The sequence below is a fragment of the Xiphias gladius genome, chromosome 11 (genome assembly GCF_016859285.1).
Source record: "Xiphias gladius isolate SHS-SW01 ecotype Sanya breed wild chromosome 11, ASM1685928v1, whole genome shotgun sequence".
NCBI classification, from domain to species: domain Eukaryota; kingdom Metazoa; phylum Chordata; class Actinopteri; order Istiophoriformes; family Xiphiidae; genus Xiphias; species Xiphias gladius.
In genome coordinates, this window is record NC_053410.1 from 17,362,577 (window position 1) to 17,376,618 (window position 14,042).

General features: G+C 41.4%; 1 protein-coding gene across 1 annotated transcript; it reads right to left on the reverse strand.

Annotated features, from left to right (window-relative positions):
• Nucleotides 1-32: 32 nt before the first annotated feature.
• ppp1r21 (protein phosphatase 1, regulatory subunit 21) lies at nucleotides 33-12,782 on the reverse strand. The gene is made up of 23 exons (XM_040139689.1): nucleotides 12,705-12,782; nucleotides 12,038-12,220; nucleotides 10,650-10,718; nucleotides 10,144-10,290; nucleotides 9,815-9,916; nucleotides 9,535-9,699; nucleotides 9,381-9,439; nucleotides 8,350-8,444; nucleotides 8,038-8,090; nucleotides 7,535-7,684; nucleotides 7,311-7,412; nucleotides 7,138-7,226; nucleotides 6,810-6,946; nucleotides 6,522-6,614; nucleotides 5,907-6,034; nucleotides 5,170-5,319; nucleotides 4,775-4,867; nucleotides 3,580-3,834; nucleotides 3,139-3,174; nucleotides 2,877-2,993; nucleotides 2,085-2,183; nucleotides 1,865-1,993; nucleotides 33-652 (listed from the first exon to the last, which is right to left on the reverse strand). The coding sequence occupies exons 2-23, from the start codon at nucleotides 12,095-12,097 to the stop codon at nucleotides 623-625; spliced, it is 2,358 nt and encodes a 785-aa protein (XP_039995623.1). The 5' UTR covers nucleotides 12,098-12,220; nucleotides 12,705-12,782; the 3' UTR covers nucleotides 33-622.
• Between the last annotated feature and the right edge of the window lie 1,260 nt (nucleotides 12,783-14,042).

A 14,042-nucleotide genomic window follows, 5' to 3' on the forward strand; every position in this document is an offset into this window, starting at 1 on the left:
ACATAATCTCAAATTCGATCTATTTAAAAAAAAAAAAAAAAAAGAAGCGTATAACAATACTCACACGTAAAGCCTGGTGCCACAGTCACACAATGACACAAGACTCTGCACACATACAGCCACACCAACATTTGCCCTCTTCGCCCGCTCCCACCGATAAGCAGTAGGAATGCAGTTTCATTTTCTCTCACATGTGCACTAAGCAGACAAAGTACACACACTGATCAACAGGGTTTGGTCTTCAAGTCTTGACTTCAGTGAGCATTACCAACTTCAACTGCTTCAGCTGTTCATCTTCCTCTGTCCCTTTCGGGGAAAAGTTGTTTTTCTCCCTCCTTGCTTCGACCAAAAGATTAAGCAGCAGCTTCCGGTACAGTTTCAGAAAGCATTTTTAGCAAATCATATCACGTTACAACTGGTGCTGTGTCAAGGAAAAGGGAAAAAGAAGCTTCATCAGTCGAACATGGTACAGCCTCCATTCAGTTCATTTGTACTGCCACTGTCTTACAGCGGAGGAAATGAGGCTCATGTAGCCGTCCTGTGGTTTGGTGACAGTGGTAGTGTTGGTACCAGGATGCTGCCCTTCATGATGCCAAATGGAGCCAGAGTTTTCAGGGCAGCCCTAGCGACCTTTGTTCTTTTTGGCATTTCCCTAGAGGAAACAAAAAACATTCGACTCAGTTTTACAAAAATTTCAGCCAAGTTATATCCAGAATTGGCACAAAACTGTAAGTACTATGTTGCGTTTAAGTGCAGTGAGCTGAGATAGAATGCAAATCAAAACTGAGCTATTTCAAAATCTCAAAACATGCTGAGGCTGGTTTCTGGACTCCAAGAGAAAATCATCACCTTTAGATCCCCAAACATGTTCTGTCCTGCAAATTCCCAACATGCAGCCATGACTGTGCATACATGTAGGAACATGTGCACTTAAAAACAGGCTTCTCCATTTCTCCAACTCTAACTTAACGACTTTTTCAGATGGTTCCAGCAGGTGCTTTTCCCATCAGACCCGGCAGCAACCACAACACCACAGATGACCGCCCCGTTCACCTCATGACTGACAGAAACTTTACAATGTCACATTACACTGCCAGACCTGAAATGATCCTTCACACTCCCTGAAGCCAGTGGATTTCTAATCGCTCCTCTTTAGTGTTGGAGCTTTTAGATTTATTTACACGGAGGCTGACAGTATGTGACAGCTGAAAACAAATCTGAGTGCAAGAGCTTGAATTAAATTGGAAAACAAGACTAGGTCAATACCTAGTATATGGCTGGACTGCGTATGGTCAATGTGCGAAACTGGGGACCTAGTTGAAAACTGTTGTGGAATTGCTGCAAAAAAACTAATTTCGATGGAAAGTAGATAGATGACGCTAGATGACGTAATACACTAACTAGCATATTCATGACGTCATCTTCTCGTACTTTATCTGTTTGCTTCTCTCCTACTCTCTGTGCTCACATATACAGTATTGTAATACAGATGAATTCCCACTAAAGCAGTTTTCATTTACATACTTTTCTGTCCAAGAATTGTCCAAAAAGGTGCCAGATTTCTTATTAAGTGCGGTTTTGAAAAAAAAAAAAAAAAAAGTCACTGAAAGGTTCAGTAAATCTAGTAACGAATGCGTTAAGTTGGCAACACTGCCAGTAAATGCCCCCCTGATGACGTAATAGAAACTGTTTGCGGCACTCCATTTTGATAGAGCAACAGTCAATGAGGAAACTCCAAAACTCGGCCGGCCGACAAATGGTGTAATGTCATCACTTAGTAATGGACATTCGCGTTTGTAAGGCTGGCCTCGCTTTTGCGGTCCAGCCAAAAAGCAGACAACAGAAATCTGTCTCAGTGTTGTACCTTGCTGCTCAGTTTAAGCGTGTCGATTTCCTCTCTTTGCTTGCTCAAAGTCTCATTCATGCTACACAGGTGGTCGCTCATCATACTGAGCTGGTCTTCGTAGCTCCTCTTAGTCGTAGCCAGCTCATCCTGTATGACAGAAACAACAGTTACAGTATTTTTTGGGAGGAGAAGTCTATACTTAGACAGGGAGCTCTCTGGTAAAGAGGGTGCATTTTACCTGCAAGCGTGTGATGTTCTGATTAGCCAGTTTGACCTCTTCGCTCAGAGTCTCCCGTGATTTTTCTGCAATGGCTAATCTCTTGGCCAAAGCCCGACACTAGAAAGGGAAAGAGGAAAGTAAAAGACTGCTATCCTCTGATAGGTTTAATGCATGTCTAGCACAGTTTAGAGATCTGTTAAGCTGCAAAAAGGGGAAATATTTGTGAGAGTAATGGGTACATTTGACGACAGTGTCAAAAGGTAAATACACACTTTGAAAAAGTGACAGTTTAATACCCTAGATACTGACTCGAGATTAGGTTCATTCCTGTTGCTACGATACAAAATGAGGATGACTGACATGGCGGTTAGTCACAATGCGACAGGATGACACTTAGACAAGTATCTACATTCAGATCAAGCCTCAACATAATACTGAAAATATTAGGTGTCAGCTTCTCAGGGAAAAAAAAGGCAACATTTGGTAATAATAGGAGTGTGGAATCCTTTCCAAAGGACAAAGAAAAGAGGAAAGAACAGAGAAACAAGGTTAACTTCCTGTTCAGTTTCTATACTCTCAAGCAAACTAAAGAAGCAGACAAAAATAGTTTAGGAATGATTATAGAAAGGAACAAATGAGGGAACAAAGGAAGTGTCTGATCTGTACTAAATGTATTTGGCCATTTAGAGGAGGTTATAAGAGTTTCTAAATCTCCCAGATGACATGAAATGTTATAAAGGCTGTTTGCTATGAAAAGGTCTTTGCTGTAAGATGCTATTAGTGAGATACACATTCTAGTAATGGCTTCACCTCAGAGTGAAAGTGCACAGCTTTGCTGTCTGAAATCTGGAGTTGGGTAGTGAGTTCTCCCACTCTGGCCATGTAATGAGTCTTTATCAGCTGCTCTCTGGACTCCTCGTCTCCCAGCTGCAAACACAGACACAACATCCACCTAGATAAGACTTTTCCTTCTGGGATGTATTATAATTCAAAATATTGTTTGAAAAATATATTCTTATATTTAGGAACTCTTCATTTATATATGTTAATTGGTAAGTGTATGACTACTCACATGTTCAACTGTAGGTGTGGTGCACAAAATGCCAACCTGGAAACAACAACAAGGCAAATGAGAGAAGCATGTCAGAGACTGAATCATAGATCTGATGTTATAAAGTTCACTTCAAGCACAGACAGGCCTCTAACGCTGCTAGGACAAACTAGCCTTACAAGAGATAACAATGAAAGCTAATGTACAAGTAGTAGAGATACTAGTGAAACAAACAGCTCTGGGTTGTTATTACATGATGAACTCTGCACTGACTTGCATAAACAACAGAATTCTTCTATTCTGCCACATCAGCACATTGGAAGTCTGAGTTTTATTAAGCAAAAACTTGTTAAGCAGGGGAGCTACAAGAAAAGAATGATAATACTCCCTTTGTCGAAGCAAATGGGCTGAAAATTTCCTCTGTAAGCGAAAAATGAACAGCAGCCAGTAGAGTGACTGTACCAGGCTGGTGCATAGCGTAGTCTCTTTCCCTTCAGCTTTCTGCTCTGTCTCTGCTTCCTCATTGCTCTGTGCGAGTGTGCCGACAGCAGCTGTTTGCGAGTTTGGACTTCCCCCTAGAGCCGTTGCGAGCTGCGCTTCCAGGTCAGCAATGCGCTGGTTCTCCTTTTCCAACCGCACCTTCCCCAGCTGGGCCTCCAGGAGCCAGTGCTCCTTCTCCTGCTCCAGCCGAGCAATCTTCTCCTGGCTCTGCTGCACCTGTAAGACACCAGCGGGGAGAAGAGTGTGGACAGTGAGCTCGCGGGAAGAGGGCTGAGCAGGGGTTGGCAGAAGTGAGAGGGCAACAGTATTTAGGAAGAAACGGGGAAACTATAACAAACAAACACATTTTTCAAGCCTAATCTGGTCAAAGGACTTAAAATAACAGAAACTAAAAAAGAAAATTCATAAAAAATAATGTATGGGCCAATATAAAAGATGGAACCGATTCTGCTATTCTGAACTCTTTAGATTGTTCCTAAACCTGGACACTCAAATGGCAAAAGACCAATAAGCTTTAGCTTTATAGATTAATTTTATGACTTTGTACTTGTAATTGTAAACTTGGTGCTGAAGTGACAGACCTAAGAAGGTTAATATGGACCAAAGACCACAATTACAAAATGGAAAAAAAAAAAAAAGAAGAAAAAGAAGCCTTAAAAAGACAGATTATGCACAGCCTCACGGGCCTAGATTTTTCACACCCTGTCCCTAAAGGGTGATTGTCTGCAACTCATCTGAAATATCACATGACTGCATTGTATCATTTTAAGGCACAGATTTCTGCCCTTGTGGACATTTCTGTACTTTTATGACCCTTTTCCATACCTTTATAATTTATCTGCAACTATTGAGGCTGTTGTTCTGCCGTTTCCAGTTTTCCTACATTTTCAGATTGGTCTTTAATCTTAATGTGCCCCAAAGAACACAAAGGCACAATAAACATAACCACATGAGGAATCATTTTTGACTTTATCTCTGTTTTCACACCACTGCGTTTAGGGCTGGCACACTGGCCCATTAATGGTCACATCATCCACGTTAACACTTAATGCCTGGTTGTAGCTCTTGGCCAGATGTAACCTCCTTAAAACTGAAAAGCAAAATCTTCTAAACAGAAATATTTTTACAGAAAGAGTCTCTGAGCCGAGGGGCATACCTGCTGAGTGAGACCCTCTCTGCTCTCAGTGGAACTGGTAAGTATACGACGGTTTGACAGGGCTTCTCTGTATGGAACAGACTGTGGCCTGGGCTGAATGAAGAAACAAAACAAGCAGAATACCGAGAGAATAGTCATTTATTAACAATTATTAATTATTCATCAACTTAAAATAGCGGCAAGATAAAAACAGATGGAACATATGAAATATTCACAAAGACTCTCTCGTAAAAAAATGTTTTAAGAAGCAATTTAAAGGACGTTACTGATGATTTCTTTGTTATGTCAGAGGACAGGGTGTTCTGAACTCGGGGGGCTTTAACCGCAAAGGCACGGTCACCTTTTGTCACCAGCTGAGACCTGGGTATACCTAGCATATTTAAGCAGATACTAACCTTTTTGATAGCATGGATATAGGCGGCTGCTTTCTTTTTGTTGACCAGCATACTCTCCGCTTGCAAGGGGTTTAAAGCTACTGTGCTGCCTCTTGGACTGTAGCCTGAGGATGTGAAGAAGTCCAAGTTGTTGCTGAAGAAAGTGGCAATCTGCAACAAAACGGGGACATTATCTCGTATCATTGAAACAAAAGAGAACAAAACACTAATTAATGCTCACATTTCTCAATGCAGATTCTCAACATTCTGTTTTGCCTCAAATTAACCAGTGTGTTTACAGCAGGGAGATGATTCCACCACCAAGTGTGATAAATGACTGAGCAATTAAGCTTTTGCCTACAGAGATGATCACTCTCAAAATGCAGCTCATTCCACACATCGAGTGCCAGCGTGTTATTTGATGCTGCAACCCGCCGGACTGTGCCTCCCATCAGCACACACATCTCAGCCAATGGTTCCCTTGATTCACAAAGAGAAATCATTTATCCCTTTACTCTGGCTGGGGAGCAGCTGTGCAAACTGTGATTTGGACAGTATTTTTGAACATTTAACTGCTGCCCACCTGAGTCCTGCCATTCTGCAACATGTAACCATTACCATCATCCAGTTGCGGTGAAAACTCACGGCTGCTTACAAATAAGGCTTCATGCATTACGCCTAACAAAGAGCACACACTGGTTGAACATACAATAAAGGAAATATAAAGCTGGCTGCTTCCTGCCCTCTGTTGGCCGTACCTTGCCAGTGCTGCTGGTCAGTGAGGCCAGAGATCCCAGCAGGCACTCTGTGGTGGTGCAGAGCTTCTGGGTGATGGTGGGGAGCTCCTGTTCTAAGCCGGCCTTCTGGTTGTAGTGCTTTGACATCTCTGGAGACACAGGGAGGAAACAAAACAGCAGGAGAGGCATTTAAAGCATCTGGCCATTTCTTTAGCTTCACTGTTAGCTATGACTTTTTTTGGAATATTTTCATAGTGTAAAACTGCAGGTTTTGTGTATATTTGGCCAAAACCACTGTCCCCACACGAACTAAGACAAAGAAACAAAAGTACTCATTAAATAAACATTTTTTCCTGTCAGCTAAATGTGTTGGCTGTACAAAAGGGATTCTTCCCTACCAGAGGGCACTAAATTATACCTTCATTTGCTGTCACAGTATCACAGATGCTACACTAAAGCCTCTGGATATATACTCTAAAAAAACTGGCCCGGTGCTGTATTGTTGTGAACACAGAAAATGAGCGTGACTTTTATGAATGGCAACAGCAGTTGGGCGGTTACATGAGGGAATAGTCGAGCTGTGTCACGCTGGTCGTGACTGGCTGCGGGTCAAAAGTGGCTCACAGTGCTGCTCACCTTTAATGGCATCGTGAAGACTGTGCAGGCAGGCAGCCAGCTGGGTGAAGACAGCTGAGGTGCTGCTCTGTGGCATGGCATCCTGCCGAACACCTAGACACATTGTACAAATTTGTTTTAAAAAAAAAAAAAAAAAAAAAAAATCGTATCTTATTATCACTTCATATGCCTTTCCTTCTTTAAATATGAACACATTCCATTTTTTTTTTAAAGAAAAATTTGTAAAATAATCTTTCCAATCTAGCATTAACTAGCTTTTAGGCAAAAAGAGCTCATAGGATAACATACTGGGTAAGGCCAAAAGGTTAATGTAGTTCTGAAGTTTCTCAAACACAGAAGTTACTCTCTTCATGTCTTTCTGCAGCTCCTGGTTTTTCACAGTAAGGGCAGCGTTACAAAGAGCTGCCTCACACTCTTCTTCCAGGCTGAAAGGAAAAGCGAGGATAGTCATAAGTACAGCCTCCTCCACTCCTTTTCCTTATCTCTCACACACACACACACACACACACACACACACACACACACACACACACACACACACACACACACACACACACACACACACACACACACACACACACACACACACACACACACACACACACACAGTTCTGACCTTTTCAACTGGTAGGGAAGGATCTTTTGCAGAAAGTGGGTGTATGAGGAGAAATTATCAGCAAAACTCTTCAGCTTGACCACAGTCTCCTTCAATTCAACAACAACAAAAACACGCAATTAGTGGTTAAATATAAACAAGCAACCCAATGTCCCTGTCTAAAAACCACTCACCAATACTGTGATGGTGTCCTCTGTGATGCTTTGGTGTAACTGCAGAAAGCTGTCCTCCAGGGGGCGCACATAAGCTGCATTCTCGTGTAGGTACTGAGAAAACTGGGTTAGGAGAAGAATTATGCTTCTGAGTTTGTGCAATAAATAGCACTCCACACGTAGGCCCAGTCATAAAAATCATATTCGACAGACAGTCTGTTTCTTTTGTGGTACGGTTGCCTCACCTTCTGGTTAAGAGGGGAGATGGGCTCAATTGAGGAGTCCAGGGGATAGATGTGTACCCTCTGCTCCGTGTAGGAGTGGAAGTTCAACAGAGCAGCAACCAGGTCCTGAATAAAGCTCAGAGCCTGACCTGCCAGGTCTCGGGCCTTAAGCTGAATCCACAGAAAGAAAACAAAATCCCCAGACCACTGTTTTAGTACCTTTGCTAAGACAGGAAGCTTTATGTATGAATCTGTGACATATGGTATGTATCTAAGTCATTGTTAATACATTTGTGAATGCTTGAGTATACCTTAGTGTCCTTAGATATTAACAAACAAAGGATTGTGGATGGCAAAAAGTTTAAAGTAATAACATTTTTCAAGCTGGGCATGGAACTGAAAACTTAGGAGATTTAAAAAAAAAAAAAAAAGGACTAAATGTTAAAGTTACTGAGGGAATATAGACCTTGAGCTGTAACTCTATATTAACACCAAGTCACACGTGGGTTTGTTTTCTCACTCACCTGGTGCCTTCGGTTATGTGGCGGTACATTTAGGCTGTTGTAGTCACTAAATTCTGCAGGATGAGAAGGAAGATCAGTTCATCCAGAGCAGAACCTCAGTCCCTGCACTGAACGTTATTGACTTGACAAACATAGCTTAAATGGTTTAGCCTCCTGCCTCCTGCCTTCTTGCGTGCAATATTACAGTCTGGTGTAGTATTACACTATTTACTCCTGGACCGAATGTTGTTATGGTATCAGTGACACAGATATCAATGTTCTCGAATAGATGTCTGCTCCGTAGCAGATTGTTTTTGTTCAAGTGATACTCACTGGTGTCATTGAAGGGCACTTTCTCCTGGATAACACTGCTGCTTTGTTTCACCTGTCTGTTCAGCTCTGACTGGCACCGCCTCAACTGCTGCTGACTGCAGAGCAAGACCGAAAGGGAGATGAACAGATTAAAATATGCATTTCAATGAATAATACATAATATATTCAGTTTTAATTCAGTCTGAGAGTCAAACCTACAATGTACAAAAATGTATATCCAAGGTTTACGTCAGAAAACATGTCAGTTACACATTTATGTGTGGCTAATGTGTATGAAAGTAAATCATAATCCAGTTATCCAAAATTAAGGTTGATGATATTTTATCACTTAGAAGATCATTTTAACACTGATATAGAGATAGTTTTTGCTGGAGCACAACAGCAGCGCCAGGCCTATATAGCAAATTTCCATGAGTGAGTGAGTGATGAAGTAACAGCATTGGTCAGCTGAAAGCCACGTGACTAAGTGCTTAAGTTTGACCAATGGCCATCGCTCTTTCAAAATTAACAGGCACAAACAGTTTCTATTGCATCATCAGGGGGTGTTTAGAGGCAGTGTTGCCAAATTAGAGCTTTTGTCGAAAGCACCTAGCGACAAATCTAGTGAATTTTTGGACAAATCTTTGCTAGAAGAGCATCGCCAGTATTGCGAGGTCAGGCTTTCCCTCTGCACACACACCTCTCTTTGCATCTCATTTGCTTGACTGTTGGGCAGCTGACACAGATATGAATGAGCTTCTAACTTTCTTTCTGAGCGATCATTTTGCAAGTAAATGCAGCCTAAATCACAGCACAGCCGTTGTCTTGAACTTATGTGAATGCTGATATGTCAGACAACACTGCGGTAATGAAATCTGGATTTGACGTAGCCTTATATGTGTCTAGTTTTCACCAGTAACATGCACTTAAACTATATTGTAACTCTATATTAATGTGCACTTGCTGCATAAGCAAATCACCAATGTGGTGGATCCTTCCACCACATTGGCGGATTAAATCATTTTCAAACTGCGAATAAAAAGTAGATATACCACTCTTCTGTTCGCATTCTGCATTCTTTTGCTTCCCTTTCCATAGTCTGTGCCTTCACCTATCAGATGAAAAGAAAAAAACCACACATTTTAATGAACCTTATTAAAACTGACAGTCACATGATGTACTTCATCCTCCTCTGGTTAACCTCACCTCTAAGCGTGCCTTGTCGCTTTGCAGCCGCTCAATCGTTTCCATGTACTTCGTGGTGAGTCCGTCCACGACAGCCTGGTGCTGCTCTGAGTCTTTCTCCAGCTCCTCTAGTCGTGCCCTCAGCTCAGCCTCTTGCCTCCTGTGCTGCTCATCTGCTTCGTAGAACTAATGAGTATACAGCAGAGAACAGTGTCATCATATGCATGGCTTCCCCAGTGCATTAACTTCAAATACTGAATATGCAATGACAGACCAATATAAACATGACATAGCTGCTTACTTGGATATGAAGCCGCTCATTCTCTTCTATCTTTTTCTGCAGGTCCTCATCAAAAACACTCTGGGTCTGCAGGCCATGCTGTGAGGGAGAGTCCCCTTTACTCTGGAGGAAGAAGAGATAAAATAGGGGCTGTTAATCATGATCATTTGGGTCCACAAACATTAGTATTTAATCATAATCATGAGTTTGCAAATTTCATAATCACTCTTAAAACTAATGTTTTTCCTACCAGATTAATTTTTTGTCCATTACTAAACACACTCAATACATCTTGTACAGCCTCCACCCGACTGAGTAGCCACTCCCTTGTATTTTCCCCTCATAATCACCTTCCCCTTTTTGCCCTTGGCTTCACTAGCAGCTAGCTCCTCTTGCAGCAGCTCCACCCTCTTGGCCAGCTGTTGGTTCCTGAAGCTGAGACTGTCCATCTCCTGTTCCTGCTTCCTCAGGCTCTGGTCCCTCTGCTTCAGCTGCTCCTGATGAGGGAGAAAAATTAGTATAGTGACAAACACATGTCGAGCATACCATTGCTGTACATGTCTTCTTACAAACCAGCATTTTAAGTAAATCACTACCTCTAAATCATGATGATGTGATTTTATGCACAAATTAGAGTAGTTGCTTTGATTTTAAAAAAATTTAAAAAAGGCTCTCTGGCAAAGATGATATAGTTGTCATTGTGTAAATACAACATAACTAATAGCAACATAGCAAAAAGCACTAATCAGATGAGGTGACTGTGTACATTTGTTCTAGCAAATTTAAAAATATAGGTGTTTACAACACTAATCCCTGGCTCTGGTCATAATAATTTTGTTTTTATATGTCACATTACCTTTTGCGAGGCAGAGTTGGCCTGTTCATCCACAACTGCCTTCTTCAACACCTGATTCTGGGCACGGAGCTGTAAAAAAAAAAAGAAAAAAAAGAAAAATGCTGAGACATAACACATAAATACAACATAAAAACATTATAAGTGGTAATGATTGAGCTGCAAAGGCAGTCTGCGTGCGGTATGTATGTGTCATCTTAACCTGAATTCACATTTGCCTTTACACAGAAAATCTGTCATTTGCTTTTGTATGGTTACTGGGTTTTTTTGGGGTTTTTTTTTTTTAAATCCTATTCTGCACCACAACACTTAAAACTCAAGTATCTATACTCTATGGCTAGGGGCCTTGTAACACAAGCTTTATTAACCACAGTGGCAGTATGACAGTGACAGTTACATAGTCAGCACCTTCTGAGCAGGATATGGTGCTTGGCTAATGGGGAGATCAGTGTTGAACAGGAAACAGCACACACTCCCCGTGCTGTCAGCTGACACAGAAACAAAGGGCACATACAGCTCGCAAGAGAGAACACAGGCACACAGGCTTTAATGTCACTTAACTATCACTCATTGATAGGTTACCATTATAGCACTTGGACACAGGGTGTTCACTGGCAGTTTGACTGTCAAAATTTGGCAACAGTAATGTATCACCAGAGGTAGGTAGGTAGAGGATCATTACACTCTTTGACAAACTCTTAGGGTGAAATTAGTGTTCAGCTTAAACATGCTGAAATTGTACTCATCAAGAAATTAAACAATTAAATTAAAACACATTATGATAACCGCAGTCCCATGTAATATCTAGTCTTGTATCACAATCTCATCATCATATCCATATACTGTGTGCTCATTTGCCACTTTAGTACACCTTGCACTCATTTAATAAATCCTCCCTCCATGAATGTAAAAATGCTCTTTTCTTGTTTACACTCTTTTACAGTGCTCAACTCTATGTTCATTTTAACGGTTGTAGTTTGTGGCGCTGTTGAGTTGCAGTGTTCTGTTTTCTAATACGATTTACTTTTGGTGATACAAATGGAGTGGGCAATGTATTACTAACACCTAACAGTGTCAGACAATACAGTTCAACAGCACCACCATGTAGATGCACACAGCCTTCATGTCACGAATGACCGTAATCGTCAAAAAGGTTTGCCAACACCTCCCTTAAATCAGACTGCCTGAACAAAAACCGGACATTCGAACCTTAAAAATGGTGGGATTTATTTATTAGTTTTGGCTAGGTGTATCCCAACAACTGAATGTTAGCTAGCGCTAATAACGCATTGGCAGCTCCTGACTTCCTTCCTCATCGTCGATAAGTGTATGTGTGTCAGTGACAGCTAACTTTACTTTCTCAACACTGGACGAGCGGCTGAGTGTTTTACCTTAGAGTACTCCTGTGCCAGCTTGCTGTATTTTGTTTGCAGGTCTGTAACGTTAGCCATTGTCGATGGAAACGGTATCCCGCCGCTGGTGGTTGATGCTAGACAGCGTTATCCTGGCTAGCCCTGTTAGCTGATGGTTATCCGGCTAGCTTGTCCAAACCCGGTCTCCACACTGTCCTCTACCTGAAACGTTGACGGTGGACACGGTGCGCTGTAACTAACTCAGGTGGATTAGCTCACTGTTATTAGCTACTTTAGGGAGGCTTGTTCCGTCACTTGATAAATCCGACTTCGGATACATTTTGACAGAGGGACGTTTCTAAGTCCCGGAGAAAGAAGCGGCTTCTGGTCACCTGATTTTCACCGATTACTATAGCAGGATGTTATTCCGACTTGAGAGCAATGCTTTTTTTTTTTTTTTTTTCAAGTTAGCACTACTAGCGGTGACAGCGCCTGCTATAGCTAGCCGACTAGCCAAGAGCTACGTAGCTATGTAGCAAAACAAATCCCGACACCGAGCAACACATGCAGGCTAGATCGGTGTTGACAGCAGCCGTGGAACGCGCTGCCTCCGCAGATCGTATCGAAGAGTGAGTGTACCGGCTGCTAACCTACTGAAACAGCTTTAATAATCAATTCGTCTGAAGGAGTACTTTAATTTTCTAACCCGCAAAATCCCCCTCGGATCCGAGGATCCGACCAGAGACACAAGCTCAGAGGTCAGAGGTCAGAGAACAGAAAAGTGGTGAGCCGGTGTAAGCAGGGCGCCGTCTAGCGTTTTAAGGTCTCGACAGACAGACAGACAGACAGACAGACAGAGAGCAGTGGAATGTAGCTAGCTGTGGGTAAGTAGTGTACTTGATCCTAAACTCCACAACATTTCAGAGGGGAACATTTCACTCATTACTCCAGTACATTTATCTGACGGCATTGGTTCCAAATTACTTTGCAAGTTCAGATACAAAACACTTGGTCAACAAATAAAATATGATGCGTTTTTATTAAATAGTAACAATATGACACTCACTGTGATGGGGACAATCGTGCAGAATGAGTACTTTTATATTCTTTTAATGCTTTTTATTTTTGGTGATAACTTACAGTATTTACTTTTACTTAATTAACTGTTTGATGCAGGACTTTTACCTTTAATTGAGTATTGTATATACTCTGGAATTACCACCTTTAGTTAGATAAAGTATCTGAGTACTAGTGTCACCACTCTAGATAGATAGATAGATGCTAGGATTAAAACAATAAGACATTAATGTGGGGAAATCAAGTTAAAAAGGAAAAAAAAAAAGTTGTACATTTTGTTACACTACACTGGTGATATAAAGTACCCAAAACATATACTATTATATATTGTAACTATTTGTACACTTGTATTGTACAGGTGATTATAGGAAGGTCTGAATGTAATTTTAGTATGAAACAAAATGGAGATGCTGCTATTATTATAACATCCTTTCCTCTAAGACATTTAGACCTAATGCCATTTACAATTAAGTGATGTGATGTCACCGATAAATTATTTACTGCTGAGTTTGAGTGCGGTAAGGGTTGCATTAACAAAAACAAGGTCAGAAAATAACAAGCAGGTTGTAGCAATGTGGAGGATTGTCTCTGCGATTTCCCTTTAAAACGCACATGACCTCGTTTAGACTAGAAGTGAAACGGCATGTTGCTAATGCAGCCATCACTGCTCAAATCCTGCAAGATTAATTTCACCTAATCCATAATAATCTCTTTAGATTTTCAGCAAAGTACCACTATTTCTTTAGAGAAATCATAACTGTGGAGTTCTTATTGTATCAGCTGTTAAATTAGTAGCACGCAACGTATTCATAAAAGGGTTGAATGTTTGGTACCAAAGAAAGACATTTCCTCTGCTGCCGTCTCACTATTCCTGATCTTAAATGCATACAAGCAAAACACAAACTCTCTCACACGCACACCACAGCCAGTGGCTCCAGCATTGTCTGGTTGCCTGGCAACTGTCGGC